This window comes from Molossus molossus, unplaced genomic scaffold, assembly GCF_014108415.1.
Source record: "Molossus molossus isolate mMolMol1 unplaced genomic scaffold, mMolMol1.p scaffold_m16_p_21, whole genome shotgun sequence".
NCBI classification, from domain to species: domain Eukaryota; kingdom Metazoa; phylum Chordata; class Mammalia; order Chiroptera; family Molossidae; genus Molossus; species Molossus molossus.
The window spans coordinates 30,651,575-30,671,968 of record NW_023425357.1 but is presented as its reverse complement, the minus strand read 5'-3'; the positions used below and the strand labels follow the sequence as shown (position 1 = coordinate 30,671,968).

The 20,394-nt window shown below is 39.4% G+C and overlaps 1 protein-coding gene across 5 annotated transcripts in view; it reads right to left on the bottom strand.

Moving 5' to 3' along the window:
* GLG1 (golgi glycoprotein 1) overlaps positions 1–20,394 on the bottom strand; it is a 144,197-nt gene that overhangs the window by 56,309 nt on the left and 67,494 nt on the right. For all 5 annotated transcript variants that reach the window (XR_004961082.1, XM_036273902.1, XM_036273904.1 and 2 more), the window contains exons 2-3: positions 5,099–5,131; positions 2,036–2,122 (exon numbers count right to left, since the gene is read on the bottom strand). Coding sequence is in view for 4 of the 5 variants with exons in the window: in XM_036273902.1 (XP_036129795.1) it covers positions 2,036–2,122; positions 5,099–5,131 (120 nt within the window). In the remaining variant the exon portion in view is untranslated. The remainder of the gene's footprint in view (positions 1–2,035; positions 2,123–5,098; positions 5,132–20,394) is intronic.

The following is a 20,394-nucleotide window of genomic DNA, read 5'->3' as shown; positions in this document are numbered from 1 at the left end:
CTTGTGATGTTGTTTTTCTCCTTGGAAATAGGATTCCCAAATTAAGAAAGAAGAAGAGGGAGATGTAGAATAAAATATTTAGTTGGTGCTCGGCCTGTGTGGTTCAGTGGTTGAGCATTGACCCATGCACCAAAAGGTCGCTGGTTCGACTCCCAGTCAGGGCACATTCCCAGGTTGTGGGCGTGCAGGAGGTGGCCAATCGATGTTCTCTCTCATCAATGTTTCTATCTCTCTCTCTCCCTTTCCCTTCTTCTCTCTCTAAAAATCAATAAAAAAAAAAAATTTAGTTGGCAACTATGTTTTTTCTGATACTTAATTTTCCTGACTCCAATATACTCTCCCTCTAGGAAGGGAGAATTTCTCTTGTCACCTGAATCTTTCACAGAATCAAAATACCCCAAAAAGTTACAAGGAGGCCATCATTACATATACATTATAAGGAAGTCTGTGTGTGTGTGTGTGTGTGTGTGTGTGTGTGTGAGAGAGAGAGAGATTCCAGAGTCTAGTTTCCAGGCATATCTATCTTCATTCCTTTAAAACCTTTGACCCCATATGTATATATAAAATAAGCAAGCAAAGAGTAAAATTATTCTGATGTGTCTGTATATACTCTGAGCTAAATTTCCATGTGGCAATCAAACTAGTATGTATAGCTAGTCATGTTGCTACCCAAGGGAGTTTGATGAGCAGAATACTTAAGCTGGAAGCTAAAGATCAATGTTTCAAAGATCTGATATTCTATTCTGAAGCCTGAGAGTAAATATGAAGAAGGGTCGCTGCTATAAAAGAATAAAACATGCCCTGGCCAGGTTTCTCAGTGGTTAGAGCATTGGCCTGAAGACCAGGAAGTCCCAGGTTCAATTCCAGCCAAGGGCATGTACCTCAGTTGTAGTTCGTCCCCGGCCCTGGTTGGGGTTGTGCAGGTGGCAACCAGTGGATGTCTCTCTCTCACATTGATGTCTGTCTCTCTCTCTCTCCCTCTCTCTCTCTTCCCCACTCTGTCTGAAGATAAATGTAAAAATATCCTCAGCTGAGGATTGGGGAAAAAAAAGAATAAAACATATCTGATCCAAGACTAGAAGGTTTGAGAAATAAACAGGTTCTACAAGATCCCATAATGACTTAAGTGAGAAACATAAGCTGAGAGCTTAATGATTGGAGCAGAGTCTTCCTTAAGAGCTCAGGAGAAAATGGTCCCAACTTAAGTCATAAAATAGGGTGGTTTGAGGACAGATCCACATGTTGCAAGATCTATGATTATTAGCTTTAAGGTGAAAAATAGCAACTGCCTGCTTTGTGATTCTTATACTTCAATATACAGAAATCTCTGGCTTCCTAGAATTTCTATCACTGATTACAAAAAATAAAATAAACTTCTATATCACATTTTTCACTAATATTAGTTGTCCACATTAAGCTAAGAGAATTGAAAAATTTCCCAATTAGCATCCATACAATGCTATATAATTTCATTATTTTTGTCTTTATATTCAACATCCATTTATAACTCCTATTATTTAAAGCATATGCCTCTGTGGTTCAACTGATCCAACTGCATAGCCAAAATACTTAGAAATACTTATACGCCTCCTGGGGAGACCATTTTGGTATGCCTCAGACATAAGCAGACTGTAACAGTGTGAGAGCAGTGCTGATGACAGAAGCAGCTGTATTCTCTGGGTACCAACAGAGCCTGATTATCAACTTGTCTGAATCAACAGCATCCTACTGTAAGTGTAGGTGAACACTAACAAAAAGAAGTCTAGCCCTGGCCGGTTTGGCTCAGCAGTTTTGTTACATTTTATTCCTATGGACCAGAGAGTCCTGGGTTCGGTTCCCGTGAGGGGCACGTACCAAAAAAAAAAAAAGTCTAATTATACTGCCCTTGGCCTCTCAACCAATACAGATGTGAATTCTAAGAAAAGTACAGTAATTGAATAAGCAAGTTATTCCTCCCTTAATGACTGGTCTGGTAAAGAGATGTCATTTTCTCTTCTATGCCATTAAATACACACAAAATTCTTTTATAGCCTACCTCTGATATGGTAGATTTGCAAACTTCTCGGGCCACAGATTCAAATTTGGGGTCTGTAGTTAGGTTCAGCTTATAATTCCACAACAACTAGGTACAAGAGAAAAAAGCAAACTTCAGTTATAATTGTATGAAATTTACTACCAATTATGATAACTATGATTTATGATAAAATATGACACAAATAAATGATAAAAGTTCATTGTACAGAGTCAGATAAAGCATATTCACATTTCAGTTAATGAACAGAAAAGGGAAACAAAATGTCACTTGCATTTATAGATAAAAGGGAAAAAAAGTACAGGCAAAATAAAACACTACCATTAAGATATACTTTTTCTTTTTTTTCCTTAAGGATTAAAGTCAAGAAAATAATTAAAACCAAAATCCTTGCTGTAGCTTTCAGAGAAAATATAAATAGGTAGTATAAGATAAATTCTGCTTAAACCAAAAAGTCTAATCCAAAAGCTCAGATTCTGAGGTTTAGTCACAGATTTCATAATCAACAGTATTTTCATATATGAGTTTTATGAAGGAGAGTTATCCAGAATCTAGTTTCCAGGTATATCTTATCTTCATTCCTTTAAAACCCTTGACACCATAAGGTTGACTTTACACTTCTTTTGTTACATTTTATTCCTAAGTATTAGGTTATTTTTTATGCTACTGTAAATGAAATTGTTTTAATTTCATTTTCAATTATTCATTGTTGTTCAACAGAAATACAATAGATTTTTGTAAATTTACTTGTCCTGCAATCTTTAGTCTAATTGTGCATGTTAGAAAATTTCCTATAATAAAAGCTCAAAAAACTAGTATTGAATTTAATAAAATGCTTCCCCTCCCCTTTTTAATTTTTAGAGAGAGAGGAAGGGAAAGGGAGAGAGAGATAGAAACATCAATGGGAGAGAACATCGATTGGCCACCTCCTGCATGCCCCACTGGGGACTGGGCCCACAACCTGGGCATGTGTCCTGACCAGGAATTGAATTGGCAATTTCTTGATGTACAGGTTGATGCTCAACCAGTAAGCCACACTGGCCAGGCTAATCTAATGTTTTTCAATGTGTCTACTGAGATAACATAATTTGTCTTCTTCATTGTGATTGACTTTTCAAATATTAAATTTAACCTCAATTCTGGAGTAAAACCAATTTAAGTCTTGATGTATTTCCCTTTTTATATTTTAGTGGATTCAGTTTGCTAATAATTTGCTTAGCATTTTTTCATCTGTGGTTCACAACTGACATTGGCCTACGTTTCCTTTCTTGATATATCCTTGTTAGGAGATATTAAGGCCCTGGCCAGTTTGGCTCAGCGGTTAGAGCGTCGGCCTGCGGTCCGGAGAGACCCGGGTTCGGTTCCCGCTAAGGGCACGTACTTCGGTTGCAGTTTGTCCCCAGCCCTGGTTGGTCGTGCAGGTGGCAGCCACTCGATGTGTCCCTTCACGTCGATGTTTCTCACTCTCTCTCCCTTCCTCTCTCTCCCTCCCACTCTATCTGTACAAAAAATGGAAAAAATATCCTTGGGTGAGGATAAAAAAAAAAAAAAGGAGATATTAAGGTTATGTTAGCCTCATAATGAAAGAAAAATGTTTCCACGTTTTTATTTTCTGAAAAACTGATGTTAATCTTCCTTAAATGTTTGTAAAAATTAACCAATAAATCCATCTGGTCCTGGAAATTTCTTTACTGGGAAGATTTTTATAGATTCAATTTTAAAAATAAACATTGAGTTATTCAGATTTTTAACTTATGTTAGTTTTAATAAGTTTGTTTTTCCAGGAATTTGTCTAATGCATCAAACATTTTCAATTTCACTGGCCAAAAAAAATGTTCATAACTATCTTGGCTCTTGCTTAATGACATTAATTCATCTCTGAACTCTCTACTAGGTGGAAAGTTATTCAATTTTTAAAATTTGTTCCATTACCTATAATGGGAAAAATTATGCCAACCCATGTGTATTAAAATACTAGGCTGTCTTAACACAATACCACAGACTGAGAGGCTTAAACAAAGAAACTTATTTTCTTACAATTCAGGACACTAAGAAGTCTGAGATCAAGGTGTCGACGGTACTGATTCTTTTCTGAGGCCTCTCTCCTTCTCTTGTATATGGCCACCTTCTTGATTCTTCACATGTTCTTCCCTCTGTGTCTGTGTTCTAATCTTCTCTTGTTATGACATCAATTCTCGTGTTTTCTGTATGTTACTTGTCCCTATTTTCCTTTCATGTATTTTCTACTCTCCAGCTCTTAGGGTTCTAAGGCACATATCAGCTTCTTTGTGGGCCTCCCCTCTAACACACTGAGTCTATTGATAAATTTTGAGGTTTTTTCCTAAACCTTTTGCTTTATAAATAATGTCATAACAAATATTCCTTTATAGACACATTTTAATCCATTTTTAAGTATAACTACACAAATTCCTAGATGTAGAAATGCTGGACCAACGCATATATGCATTTTAAGATGACTGCTTTATAAAAAAGGTATTTTTATTAATAGTCCTATGCATAGGACAGAGCAGAGTTTAGCAAACTTTTTCTGCAAATAGTCAGAAAGTAAATACTTTAGGCTTTGAGAAACCTATAGTCACAGATGACCATATAAAGACTACATGAGTAGTCTGGTGTGGCTGGGTGGTTCAGCATGCAGGAGGCGGCCAATCGATGTTCTTTCTTATTGATGTTTCTATCTCTCTCCCTCTCACTTCCTCTCTCTCTAAAATCAATAAAGGGAAAAAAAAGACTAAATGAAACATCTTTAACATACAGAAATCAAAGTTGTATACTTGATAAGAACAGAAACAATTATTTCATATGGTAGCTGTAGAAAAATTTAAGCTTAAATACAGAAATATTATCTGGCAGAACTTGATGATTTCTACAGTGGAGGAGTATTTATAAATTTACCACGGCCCTGGAACAAGGTTTATCATCCTCTTTTTAAGATTAAGAGAATTTAAAAAACATAGTATTTCCCAGAATAACAGGAAAAGCATCCCAAAATTTGTCATCATATATATAAAGCACATATGGTGAATTATGAAAATTCATACTTACATGATTACAATCTGAAGAAATTTCATTTTCAGGCTAAAAGGAAAAAAAGAAAAAATGATGTTAAAAATCTTAAATCTCAAGTTTTCAAACACCACCAAAATAAACTCAAAACAAGAAATATGAATATTCAACTAAATATGTTTCTTTAATATAAGGAATAAAATGGGGCTTTTACTGAAAAATACACCAGGAAAGAAGATGAGATATAATCCTTTCCCAAACAATGATACAATCTGGAAATGGGGAAAATCAAGAAGAATGTACTACAGATAAAGCAATAGTGACATAAGGATCCTTACGTGACACTTCATAATTCTGAAAGCTAAAGGGAATCAGGTACAATAAGGGTGTCCTTTCTTTAAAGAAAGTTAGATAGCTGCCCACCTGGTGTGGCTCAGTGTATTGAGCATCATCCCATGGACTAAAGGGTCCTGGTTTGATTTCCAGTCAGGGCACATGCTCAGGTTGCAGACTCAATTCCCAGTAGGAGGCGTGCAGGAGGCAGCTGATAGATGTTTCTTTTTTTATTTATTATTATTATTATTTTTTTCCTTTACTGATTTTTACAGAGAGAGAAAATGAGAGGGCAAGAGAGATAGAAACATCTATGAGAGAGAACATCGATTGGCCGCCTCCTGCATGGCCCTCACTGGGGATCCGGCCCACAACCGGGCCTGTGGCTGACTGGGAATTGAACCAGCAACCTCTTGGTTCACGGGTCGACACTCAATCACTAAGCCACACCAACAGAACCCGAGACATGTTTCTATCTCTCTCTCCCTTCCTCTCTCTCTAAAAAATAAATCAATAAAAACATATTTAAATAAAGTTAGATATCTAAACAAACAGGCTTATTAAAAAGAGCAAAGAAAGTCCATCAATGATGTAAAAATTAGTCACCATTAAGGGAAGCTAGATGATGGGAACACAGGACCTCTGTATACTATGTTTATAATTTCTATGAGTCTATAATCTTGCAAATCTATAATTAAAAATAGAAAGTTTGATAAAACCAGAAATTATACATATACATTCCCATGAATACATCTGTTTTGTAAAGCCAGGTACATAGACCAGAGATAAAATATAAATTTTTAGTTCCATGATAAACTTTTAATTCCATGACAACAAAGGTAGACTAGGTTATGCCTAATATTGCATAGCTTTGCAGTACAAATCTCCTTTATATACTTAATTTTTAATTTTTATTTTTTTAGTCCTGAAGGCCAAATTCCTGTCATCAGAGAAACTTTCCTCTTTTTCACTTATTTTTTTTGGGGTGGGGGTCAATGTGAGAGAGAAACATGAGAAACACTGATCAGTTGCCTTCCATTCTCGCCCCAAACAGGGTACGTGTCCTAACCAGGAATTGAAACTGCTACCTTTCAATGGATAACATTTCAACGAACTGAGCCACAACAGCCAGGGCAAACACATCTTTAATTTCCTTGTTCATAACATTAAAGGAGATACAACTACAATAACACACACCATAATAAAGCACCTCCCTTTGACTTTCCATAGTATTCCAGCCTGTTCAAAATGAATTCTGTGTGTGCCTTCTATGAAATATTACCAATGTAGGTTGTAAAAGGTATTTTCAAAATAAAAAGATTCTTTCTATTTAAGGATAAATATGAGGCAACAAAGAAAATAGTAAACATTAACAAACCGAGCAAGCTACACCTCACGTCACTTCAAGGTTTCTAGAGAACTAGTGATTTCATTGCAGGATTTATCAATACATACTAATATAAAAACTCGCCCTGGCCGGTTTGGCTCAGTGGTTAGAGTGTCAGCCTGTGGTCCAGAGAGACCTGGGTTCAGTTCCCGCTAAGGGGGCATACCTCGGTTGCAGTTTATCCACAGCCCTGAGTTGGGCTGCGCGGGGGGCAGCCACTCGGTGTGTCCCTTTCATGTCGATGTTTCTCTCTCTCCTTCCCACTCTATCCGAACGAAAAATGGAAAAATGTCCTCGGGTGAGGATTTAAAAAACAACAACTCATTTTTGTACTTACTGATAAAATAGTATATTAAAACTGACTTTAATAGATAGCTAGGTAATTGTAAGATTATAACACAGCACTTCTGAACCTTCTCCCTACTCATCTAAGCAACAATAGATATTTTAATGCCTCTTCTTAGGTGCCTTTCTGCATCTCAGAAACCAACCTCCATACTATGAGTTAATTTAGCTTAACTCTCTGCCCCCCCCCCCACTTCAATTTCAAGTGCTTAATTTATATCCCTTAACAGTTAGTTTACTAGCAAGAATGCTTTTTGTTTAGGCAGTTTTCTACTTTAACCCCCTTTAATACCTCCCTTAAATTTTTAATCAATCAGCAATTCTAGTTCTTAAACAAAGCATGGAAGGCAGCTCGTATCACTATAATTTTTACTCATATTCATTTGTACTAAACAATAACTTTAGATTAAAGGAGCATTCTTGAAAGGAAATCAGAGCATTGGAAAATTTTCAAAATAATGTAGTCAAATAAGATGTTACCCATGGGAAAAAAAGGGTTATCGTGTTTGCAGTCCAAAGGAACCTATAATAGCAAATTTATGATTGTTTTAATGGCTTGCTTCCTATAGTGGTAGACTGAATTTATTTCCCTCAGTTTTCACTCTTTAATAGGATTTGATATCCAGATCCTTTGCCCTGTAACTTTGCACAGCCTCCTGCTGTGGACTGAGCACACACACATCCTGCTCCACTGATGTTCCACACTGATGTTAACCTGGGCTAGACTTGCTTTAGCTAATGGGACTTTAGCAGACATATGAGCACAGACTTTAAATGTGCTTGGGTGGTGGACTTGCACTCTCACACTCCTGAGAACATGACCAGGATGCTGCTAGTACAAGGACACACGTGGAGCAGACTTAAACCCAACCCTTAGACTGGAGCAGAGACATCCCAACTGACCTGCATAGATATGAGCAAGAAAAAAAATGTTATTTGTCATTCTAAGCCCTTGAAATTTTGAAGAAAAAAGTGACTAATATACCTATTAAGCAAAATCCAAAACCTTTGTTACAATTGGTAAGTTATAATCTAATTTAGTGAATTTTAAGTACAGAGTACTGTACCTTTTATGAAGGAATGCCATAATCCATAGGGCCAAATGAACTTAAAATTTGAAGACCAGTGTTTGGCTTTCACCTCTTTTGTTGCTTTGATGTTGCAACTGACAATAATTTTTCTTATTTTTTTCATTCTAGAGTCAGTTTCTCTACCCAGAACAAGAAGATGGCTTATGGTATTAAGTCACTGATAGTCATAGAACTGGGTATCTTTTTATTTATTTATTTATTTATTTTTAAAAATCTTTATTGTTAGAACTGGGTATCTATGAAAAATTTCTAAGTGTAATTTCTAATAATTTCAGAAATGTAAAAGGGCTTTTCAATCAAAGGACATAATATTGGTTCAGAACAACGATTTTCAACCTTTTCCATCTCATGGCACACATAAACTAATTACTAAAAATCTATTGTGTTGGCTGTTGTCATTTTTAATTTACTGACTGATTTTGGAGAGAGGAAGGGAGGGAGGTAGAAAGAAAGGGAGGAAAAGAGAGAGAGACAGAAAAACATCGATTTGTTGTTCCACTTATTTATGCATTCATTGGTTGAATCTTGTATGTGTCCTGACTGGGGATCAAACCTAAAACCTTGGCATATGGGGATGATGTTCTAACCAACTAAGCTACCTGGCCAGGGCTGTTATTTTTTTATTTGACAATCTAAGGGAAAAGAGGTCAGTGCCCCTGACTAAATAGTCAGGTATTATTGCTTGTTTTAAAAATTCCTGTGATGGCTCAGTGGATTGAACGTTGTCCCATGGACTGAGAGGTCCTACCCAGTTTGATTCCCACTCAGGGCACGTGCCCAGGTTTTGGGCTCAATCCCCAGTGTGGGCATGTAGGAGGCAGCCGATCAATGTGTCTCTCTCACTTCGATGTTTCTCTCTCTCCCTTCCTCTCTCTCTAAAATAATCAATAAAAAACATATTTAAAAAAAATTATTGTGGCATACTGGTTGAAAAGCGTTGGTTCAAAAGAACAGGAAAAGACCTCCAAAATATAAAATATTAAGTATATACCCAAACAGTGGGAACATGAATAATACAAATGAACTATAGAAAAAGTATAAAAAGAAAATGCTAGAGTTTAACATTCAGCTATTTGATGACACTGAAAAACAGAAATCTCAAGAAACAAAAACAGATGTGGGTGCTGACACAGATGTGGTTCTCAGATTGCACCATTCCCATGATGTCCCAATCACATTACTTCATTAGACACAGTATATCTATTTCCACAAAATTATAAATGGAGCTAGATGTGATTATCTTCTTATAAGATGAATAATATGAGGAATAAAATCTATAATTGCTAAGGTAGAATAGGGCTAAGGATGTTTTTTCCCTTTTGTTAACAATCAATGAAATAGTACTCTGAAATGATCTCAAGAAATTAACCAAATAAATACAGTATTGAATAATTATGATGTATACTAAATTGTGCTAAGCATTGTTGTGGGATATAGAAGAAAGATAAGACATTGTCTCTAACCTTGGGTACTTTACAATCCAGTTTTAGAGATAAAATAGTGCAATTAAGCAGGAGTAGGGACTTGAGATAGGTCTAAAAGATTAGACAGAAGAATGATTTCTAAAAAGGATGCAAGTTAGATGGTCCCCCAGGGCTAAGTAAGAAAATAATAGAACCTCTTAAAAAAAAAAAAAGTTCAGCCCTGGCCGGTTTGGCTCAGTGGTTGGAGCGTCGGCCTGCGGTACAGAGAGACCCGGGTTCAGTTCCCGCTAAGGGCACATACCTCGGTTGCAGTTTGTCCCCGGCCCTGGTTGGTCGTGCTGGTGGCAGCCACTTGATGTGTCCCTTCACATCGATGTTTCTCTCTCTCTCTCTTCCTCTCTCTCCCTCCCGCTCTATCTGAACAAAAAATGGAAAAATGTCCTCGGGTGAGGATAAAAAAAAAAAAGTTCAGATATCAAAATTACAACTAAACTACAGAACAATCTTCATTCAGGACCGTCTGAAATCAAGCTGAATGGCAGTCCTACAACTACAAAATTAAAGAACCACATCAAAAATGGTAAGAGGGAAAGAGGTGCGGACAGGCAGGTCCCACACCCACATATAGAGGATAAAAATTAGGAGGACACTTTGGCTGTGAAGGTCCTCCCTGAGGAGCAAGGGGTCCCCATCCCACATCAAGTACCCCAGGTGAGGGTTCTAGTACCAGGAAGAGAAGTTTCCATAACTTCTGGCTGTAAAAACCAGTGGGAATTGATGCTGAGGGAGGCTGAGGCTGCTGAAGTCCCAGGCAGTTCCTCTTAAAGGGGCCATGCATGGGCGCATGAACTTACTCGGACCCACTCCCTCCAGGTTCCAGTGTGGGGGAGGCAGCTTGAAAGGCACCAGAGACCTACCACCAAGAACTGAGTTGTTTGGCACTGGAGCGAGAGCTGGAGAAGCAGCTTTCTCCAGGACAGAAGTGCTGGTGGATGCCGTTGTTCCTTTGATGAGCCCTTCCCCCAGAGGGCAGTCAGACGTGTGCCATATGTGGGACTCCAGCAACCTGGCTCACACTGTTTGCCCCATCCTGGTGATCCCCTGAGGCCCTGCCCTACTCAACTTTCAGGCCCACCCGAGCTATTTCCAGTGGATTTACCATAGGATCGGCCTGTCTTGGCTTTTGCTTCAGATTTTCCTAAATTCTTTCAAACAGCACCTGGCCTCAGCGAGCCCCATATCTCTAGCTAACTGGTCTCAGGTCTGGCACTAGAAGTAGCCAGCCTTGGTTCACAGCTTGGCTCTGCGTGGGCACCTCCAGCCCAGCACAAGAAGTAGCTGTCTGCAGATCACTTTGTAGCTTATGCTAGGTGGCCCCAGATAGAACAAAGGCAGTGCTGACCTTGCCCCAGAGCCAACACACCCAGTGTACAGCTACAGACCACAGAAAAGCACCACCACCAAACCACCTCCACAAGCAACACACTCAAGGAGTAGACTCAGTTGGTACGAGTCCTGCTAAAGGAAGTCTTGCTCTGTGTGGTGGGCCCTGCACAGCTGATCCTCCAAGGTAGCCAGAGGTCAGTGGGTACCGCCAGTCCGTGTAGCTGATCAACCTGAAAAAATCCCTCCCACTGACGTGCCAACAGTAATCAAGACTCAATTAAAACAGAACGGTGGACAGTCCACATGAGGGGTGCACCTCGAGGGCTCAGCTGGGGTGATCAGGGAGGCTGTGCCACTGGACCCTACAGGACACCTACTATAATAGGCCACCCTAAAAAGCCTAGGAGACATAGCAACTCTACCTAACACATAGAAACAAACACAGGGAGGCAGGCAAAATGAGCAAAGAAACATATCCCAAATGAAAGAACAGAACAAAACTCCAGGAGAAGAACTAAATGAAACAGAGATAAGCAATCGAACAGATGCAGAGTTCAAAACACTGGTTATAAGGATGCTCAATAAACTTTGTGAGAATTTCAAGGAACTTAGTGAGAACCGCAGGAACATAAAAAGGAACCATTCAGAAATGAAGGATGCACTAAAATAATGAATAATTTACAGAGAATCAATCGTACAGTAGGTGAAGCTAAGAAGCAAACCATTGATTTGGAATATAAGAAAGCAAAAAACACCCAATAGAACAAAGAATCCAAAAAAATGAGGATAGTTGTAAGTAGTCTCTGGACAACTTCAAGCATACCAACATTCGCATCATGGGGGTGGCAGAAGGAGAATAGAGAGAGCAAGAAATTGAAAACCTATTTGAAAAAATAATGACAGAAAACTTACCTAACTTGGTGAAGGAAACAGACACACAAGTCCAGGAAGCACAGAGAGTCCCAAACAAGATGAACCAAAAGAGGTCCACACCAAGACACATCATCAAAATGCAAAAGGTTAGCCTGGCTGGTATGGTTCAGTGGTTGAGCATCGACCCATGCACCAAGAGGTCGCTAGTTCGATTCCCAGTCAGGGCACATCCCCAGGTTGTAGGCCTGATCCCCAGTGGGGGGCATGCAGGAGGTGGCCAACTGATGTTCTCTCTCACTTATGTTTCTATCTCTCTCTCTACCCCTCCATTCCTCTCTCTCTCTAATATCAATAAAGAAAAAAAAATGTTTTTACATAAAAAAACAAAATGCAAAAGGTCAAGACAAAAGAATTTTTTTTTTAATCCTTACCCAAGGACATTTTTGCATTTATCTTCAGATAGAGTGGAAGGGAGAGAGGGAGGAAGAGAGAGAAAGAAACATTGATGTGAGAGAGACACATCGAGTGGTTGCCACCCACATGACCCCAACCAGGGCCAGGGACAAACTGCAACCAAAGTATGTGCCCTTAGTGGGAACCGAACCCAGTACTCTCTGGTCCATGGGCTGACGCTCTAACTGACCAGGGCCAAAGAGAGAATCTTTTTTTTTTTTTTAATCCTCACACGAGGACATTTTTCCATTTTTTGTTCAGATAGAATGGGAGGAAGAGAGACAGAGAGAAACATCGATGTGAAAGGGACACATCGAGTGGCTGCCACCCGCATGACCGAGCCAGGGCCAGGGACAAACTGCAACCGAGGTACGTGCCCTTAGTGGGTACCGAACCTGAGTCTCTCTGGACCGCAGGCCGACACTCTAACCGCTGAGCCAAATCGGCCAGGGCCAAAGAGAATCTTAAAAGCAGCAAGAGAAAAGCAGTTAGTTACCTACAAGGGAGCTCCCATAAGACTGTCAGTCGATTTCTCAAAAGAAACTTTGTAGGCCAGAAAGGAGTGGCAAGAGATATTCAAGGTGATGAAAAGCAACAACCTACAACCAAGAGTACTTTATCCTGCAAAGCTATCATTTAGAATTGATGGACATATAAAGAGTTTCCCAGACAAGAAAATGCTAAAGAAGTGCATCACCACCAAACTAGTAGTATACAAAATGCTGACAGGTCTTGAAGAAAAACAACAAAAATATAAACAGTAAAATGGCAATAAATACATATCTTTCAACAGTTGAATCTACAAACAAAATGAGCAAGCAGAACAGAAACAGACTCATACACACAGAGAACTTTTTGTTGGTTGCCATATGGAAAGGGGCTAGGGGATAGGTAAAAAAGGTGAAGGAGTTAAGAAGTACAAGTTGGTTGTTAGACAGATGAACCTCAAAGGGAATGGGGGAGGGAGGGCGGGAAGAGATAAACCAAAGAACTTATATGCATATATGCACAACCAATAGACACAGACAATAGTGTGGGGAAGGCAGGAGAGGGGTGGGAGCGGGGAGGAGGGGGTTAATAGGGGAAGGAAGGGGATATCTGTAAAACATTCTATAATAAAGATAAGTTTAAAAAAAATTCACCCTTAATTTATATATGTATATATAAATTAATTTTTTTTCTTTAGTGATATTAGAAAGAGAGAAGAAGGGAGAGGGAGATAGAAACATCGATGAGAGAGAATATCAACTGGCTGCCTCCTACATGCCCCCCACGGAGGATCAGGCCCACAAGCTGGGAATGTGCCCTGACTGGAAATTGAACCGTTGACCTCTTGGTGCATGGGTTGGTGCTCAACCACTGAGCCACATCGGCTGGGCCCTGAATTTGTATTTAAAATTTTTATAATGTGTATGTTAGAATATTTAATATATTGTGAATAACTACATATCTACTAGAGATATGCTTAATAATTTTTTCATGTAAGAATATAGTCAAGATAGAGGATTAAGAGCTGAAACTTGCCCTGGTGGTTTGGCTCAGCGGTTAGAGTGCCAGCCCATAGCCAAAGAGTCTTGGGTTCAATTCTGGTCAAAGGCATGTACCTCAGTTGCAGTCTGGTCCCTGCAGCATCGTGTGGGGGGCAACTGGTCAATGTGTCTCTTTTGCATGGATATTTCTCTTCCCCCCACCCCCCTCTGTCTGAAGATAAATGGAAAAATATCCTTGGGTGAGGATTAAAAAATAAAAAAAGAGCTGAAACTTTTCTTCTAACCCCACCCCTTCAAATCAGAGGCAAAGTGATGGCTCCTCGCCTATGGAAGATCAAATCAGAAGCTCAGCTTTGTCACACTTATCTGCTGCTCTCTATCGCTTCTAGAGATATAAATCAGGACTTCAAAAAAAAGTGTCTCTTAAATCAAGAGTTTCCTCATTGGAAGTAAAATAACTGTCATCTTAACAATGAAAAACTAGGAGAAAATTTTTATAAAAAGTTTCATAAATAGTTTTCTGTTAATTGAATGATCAAATTTTGTAGAAGAGACTGAAGTTCCGTATATTAGTATCAATAAAGAAACTATGATAAATAGAGGAAAGAGAAAGAGAATATGACATATCCCACCAACCCACCATAGCAGTGACTAAAACACAGAAGAGACTGAGTTAATGCTGAATAAATGATCCAACAGTAATACTGCAAAGGAGATAAGCAGTGAGTACTTGGAGACACCTGCCAAACTCCCATGAAGAATGTGATGGGTGTAGCAGGAAATAATGAAAGTTGTCACTTAACTAACTGAGCTAGGTGCTACGTTAGTTTCTTACAACATGATGGGCTGTAAGATAAATGGTAATGTGTTCAATTTTACAGATGAAGGTATTGCAATACAGAGAAGCTGACTAATGTGATGAAAGGTACCTTCCTAGGAGACAACAAAACTGGATTTATGCTTTCACCTTAATACCTCTTCCTAAAAGCTTGGCAGGTCAGGTTGAGCACAGTGATGGGGGCAAGAGCCCTTGGGAAGTGCAAGAAAAAGACAGGCAGACACAATGAATAAACAGAACTAGTTCTCTAGAGCAGTGATTTCCAACCGGTGTGCCGCAAGAATTTTTAAAACATGCAATACCTGACTATTTAGTCAGGGGCACTGACCTCTTTTACTTTACAGTGGTTCTCAACCTTCCTAATGCCACGACCCTTTAATACAATTCTTCATGTTGTGGTGACCCCCAACCATAAAATTATTTTCGTTGCTGCCCTGGCCGGTTTGGCTCAGCGGTTAGAGCGTCAGCCTGCGGTCCCGAGAGACCCGGGTTCGGTTCCCGCTAAGGGCATGTACCTCGGTTGCAGTTTGTCCCCAGCCCTGGTTGGTCGTGCGGGTGGCAGCCACTCGATGTGTCCCTTTCACATCGATGTTTCTCTCTCTCTTCCTCTCTCCCCCTCCCACTCTACCTGAACTAAAAATAGAAAAATGTCCTCAGGTGAGGATAAAAATAAAAAAATAAAAATAAAAATTATTTTCGTTGCTACTTCATAACTGTAATTTTGCTACCGTTATGTCTTAGGTAACCTCTGTGAAAGGGTCGTTTCACCCCCAAAGGGGTCGTGACCCACAGGTTGAGAAACACTACCTTAGATTGTCATATTTTAAAAAATGACAACAGGTAACACAATAATAGCATCTGGTGTGAATGAATTAAAATTATATTTTGTCAGATTGGCAAAAAATAATATTTTGTGATGTGCCGCAGAATTTCAGTAATTAATTTATGTGCCATGAGATGAAAAAGGTTGAAAATCGCTGCTCTACAGTGATTTATCTGACAGATATACAATGAATTTAGATGGAAGAAAATGATGGAATAATTAGATCAACTAGGAATCTTGTAATAGCCCTTAAATAACCACTGCAAGTTATAAAAAAAACTTTGCTTAACCCTGGCCAGTGTGGCTCAATGGAGCATCATCCTGTAAACCTAAAGGTTTGGGGTTAGACTCTCGGTCAGGGCACATACCTGGGTTTCAGGTTTGGTGTGTGGGAGGCAACCGATCAGTGTTTTCTCTCTCTCTCTCAAATCAGTAAAAACATATCCTCGGGTGAGGATTAAAAAAACCCAACAACTTTGCTTAGTTCTTTTGGCTTTTCTAAATCAATCAGTTAAATGTTTTGGATATTACTGTACTGAAATCTCCTAGTTGGGTAAGCCAAAGCTGAAACAGTTGATTTTAAGGCTTAAAACCCCCAGTCCTTCAAGTTTTGTAAATTCAGAACTGGTTTTTTTGTTTTTGTTTTTTTTTTTATTAAAAAAATATTTTTTTAATTTATTTTTTAGAGAGAGAAAGAGGGAAACATTAATGTGAGAGCGAAAACTGATCACCGAAGATAGAGCTCGAAACCCTGGCATGTGCCCTGACTGGGAATGGAACCAGCCAACTTTCCCTGAACAGGACAACGCCCATCCAATTGGGCCACAGCATCCAGGGCCAGAATTTGTTTTAAGGAAAGAAACAGGTGGAAGAACAATAGACTAATAGAAGTAGTCAGCTAGACAAGCAGTGTGATTTTGGGTGGGTCATTTAAGTTCTCCAGACTCCTGAGGAGAGGCTTTGGATGAGAACAGGGATTTCTTCCACCCAGGATCCATTAACAGACTTTGGAGTGAAATGTCTTAAATCTAAATATAAACTTTTGTATTCGAATATATATTTTTTCTGACAAGAGAATCCACAGCTGACATAATAATCCCAAGAAAATCCATAAGACAAGGAAAGATTAAGAAACACTAGTCCAGCTGGGGACAGGGTAGAGAAGGAGGGGGAGGGGGAAATCTATGGAAGAAAAAGGAGAAACATCTGTAACAAAAATAAGTTAATTTTAGCCCTGGCCGGTTTGGCTCAGCGGTTAGAGCGTTGGCCTGCAGTCCGGAGAGACCCGGGTTCGGTTCTCGCTAAGGGCGCGTACTTCGGTTGCAGTTTGTCCCCGGCCCTGATTGGTCATGCGGGTGGCAGCCACTCGATGTGACCCTTTCACGTCGATGTTTCTCTCTCTCTCCCTCTTTCTCCCTCCCACTCTATCTGTAAAAAAAAAAAAAAAAAAGTTAATTTAAAAAAAAAGAAACACTGGTCTAAAATGGTTGAGATTCTAGCTTTATGAGTCTATAAAATCTGAGATGTAATATATAAAAATAGAAATGTTTATTGAATTCCACATCTTTTAACACATTTGCATATTATGATTTTAGTTTCTTCATCTTAATCATTCTCTGTTTGGTCAAAGTCACAACAAACAGGTGTCAGAATAAAGTACTGAAAAGCTTGAATCTGAATGTTTATTTAAAAAAAAATTTTTTTTGAGAGAGCTTGAAAAATCGATGTGAAAGACAAAAATCAAGTGGCTGACTTCTGCACCACCCCTCCCCCCCCCCGGGGACAGAGCCCACAACCCAGGAATTGAACCTGGACCTCTCAGTCTATGGGATGGTGCTCACTCCACTGAGCCACACTGGCTGGACTAATCACATTCATTTAAGAGGATGGTTTTTTATAGAAAGTAGAAGTCTGGAACTATGATTTCCCCAAGGTGTACAGGCTAAGTTGAGATATTAAAGATTCACAAAACTAACTTGGAAGTTGTCCCAGTTTCTGAAACAAAAATGCTTGAGAGATAAATTGCACCTAAAATATGGAGCAGTCTACAGTTATTTCGACTGAAGTTGAGCTACCCACCAGATCACACCTGGTACTAAATTAAGTGACAACAGACTCTGTTATTTATTTTTTATTTTTTCACCTGTTCTTGTGTATGTGTGTGTATGTATGTATTTATTTATTTATTTAATTTATTTATTTTCCTCACCCAAGGATATTTTTGCATTTATCTTCAGATAAAGCAGGAGGGAGAGAGGGAAGAAGAGAAACATGGATGTGAGAGAGACACACAGAGTGGTTGCCACCCACACGACCCCAACTGGGGCCAGGGACAAACTGCATCCGAGATACATGCCCTTAGCGGGAACTGAACCCAGAACTCTCTGGTCCGTGGGCCGACGCTCTAACCACTGAACCAAACCGGCCAGGGCCAGACTATGTTTATTAATCACCTGGGAGAAAACAAAAAAATGGCAATAGTATTAGTGCTTTCATGGTCTTGCAAAAATCTGAAGGCTGGGCAACAATCAGATGCCTCCTTCTGATTAGAGACATTCTGCTGCAGTAGTATGTAAATTCTTCTGGGAGTTTTTTTTTTTTTTTTTTATGTTTTTATTGATTTTTTAGAGAGAGAAGAAGGGAGAGAGAGATAGAAACATCGATGTGAGAGAGCTACATCGATCGGCTGCCTCCTACACACCCACTTCTGGGGATTAAGCCAACAACCAGAGCATGTGCCCTGACCAGGAATTGAACTGAGACCTCTCAGTTCAGGGAATGATGTTCAATCCACTGAGTCACACCAGCTGGGCTGGGAGTTTATTTATTAAGAACCCAGTAAACTATAAAAGCAATCCATTTATTAACTTGGCCCAAACTACATGCTCCTGCCCACCAATAAAACAAATCCCTGGCCGTTATGGCTCAGCGGTGAGACCGCCGGCCCACGAAGCAGAGTCCCAGGTTTGATTCCGGCCGAGGGCACATACCTTGGTTGTAGTTTTCCCCGCTCCCAGTTGGGATTGTGCAGGTGGCAACCAATAGTTGTGTCTCTCTCTCTCTCTCTTCCTCCCTCTCTCCCTCCTGCTCTATCTGAAGATAAATGTAAAAATATGCTCAGGTGAGGATTAAAACAACAACAATAATAATATAGTTAGTAACGTTAGATAAACCCTATCTTTTAGTCTTGATAAACTTTCCCTGAGAGGTATAAACTGAATTTAACTCTTAGTCCTTATTCTGAGTTCAGAATTAATTTTTCTTATCTGTACCCAGGTATAGCTGCTAAGTATTGTTTTTCCAAAAGGACAGAGATCAATATAGGCTTTGTGCCCTCCAACAATGTTCTGATTCACTGAGGAGTTGTTCTTTTATATGATTCTTCAACATTCATCCATCTTTTTAAAAAGGATTAACTATACAGGTTCAGTGGAAGGTATGAGATAGAGATTACAGATGCTAGCTCTTAAGTAAATTAATGTGGTAGAGGAGATAAAACACAAGTCTGTACTCAACCATCATACAAAGCTGAATGTGGAGTTTGTAGGGGTAGAAGAGGTCCTGATATTTTAAAGAATTAAAAAGGTAACACCAGCCCTGGCCGGTTTCGCTCAGCGGTTAGAGTGTCAGCCTGTGGACCAGAGAGATCCCTGTTTGGTTCCTGCTAAGGGCACATACCTTGGTTGAAGTTTGTCCCTGGCCCTGGTTGGGGTTGTGTGGGTGGCAGCCACCAGATGTGTCTCTTTCTCTCATTCTATCTCAAGATAAATGCAAAAATGTCCTTGGGAGAGGATTAAAAAAAAAAAGGTAATACCACCTCCATGATGATGATAGAAAGGAAATCAGAAAGTCTAACGGAGGAGGGTACATCTAGGTTGAGACTTAAAAGGAGGTAGTGATTTGATGCTGTGATGCTGTGTGTATATTGAAGAAGAGGAGATGGAGGCTGTGAGTTGGAAAGGCACATTCTGGGCAGAGGGCAGAGACTTGAGTGAGATAGTAAGGAACCCTTTGGTGACTCTTCTTAGGTTTATATATTTGGCATTTCCTAGTATGTGATAACTATATAGTCTTAATAAAATTTGAACACTGGTCCAATAATGGTTTCCCATAATCCAAATTAATGTTATATTAAACACAGTGTAGAGAGTTGTAATTTAATTTACTATTACTTACCTATGGGCTTCCCAAGTGGGTGGTTGGGCAACAGGTGGGAATTACTGAATAGTACGTCTTCTTTTAAAATCTTTAAACATTTTAGTAACTTTGAAGAAGGAATAAGAACAGCTACTTCACAAACTAGAGACCCTAAAGTACTGATCTATTCATAAAGCTTCTCACAGGGGTGGGGAACGTCCAGCCCTCTGGCAGTATAAGGCCTGTAAAATCAATACCAGCTAATATCATACGCCTCACCAAATGAGTCTGACCAAATATAACAGGCTAATTTTTAGGTTGATAATTTTGTATGGCCCATTAATGATGTTAAAAATATCCAAATGGCCCTTGGCAGAAAAAAGGTTCCCCACCCCTATAAATGGCTGAAGAAGTTTACACTAAGTGGACAAAAAATAATACAGACGACCTAAACACAGAAAGATTCAGAAAAATCCATCTCTAGAAAGCAGGTCAGATGAACTCAAAAACCTCAATGAATGCAGAAGAATCAATGGGAAGCAATATAAAACCTTCTGCTGGGGCATAAAGGTAGGAACTAGTCCATGTAGTTAAGAAAAAGTTCTTTTTCCTCCTGATTTAAATGTTTGCCTCTGGTCTGGGTTCAGAGAAAGGCCTGATCATTTGAACTGGTTGTTAGTCAAGGTCCCCTTCATCTTCGCTTTCTTGTTTCCAGTTCACCCAGCTTTGCAGACTCCTTTTGCTCAAGCACCAGG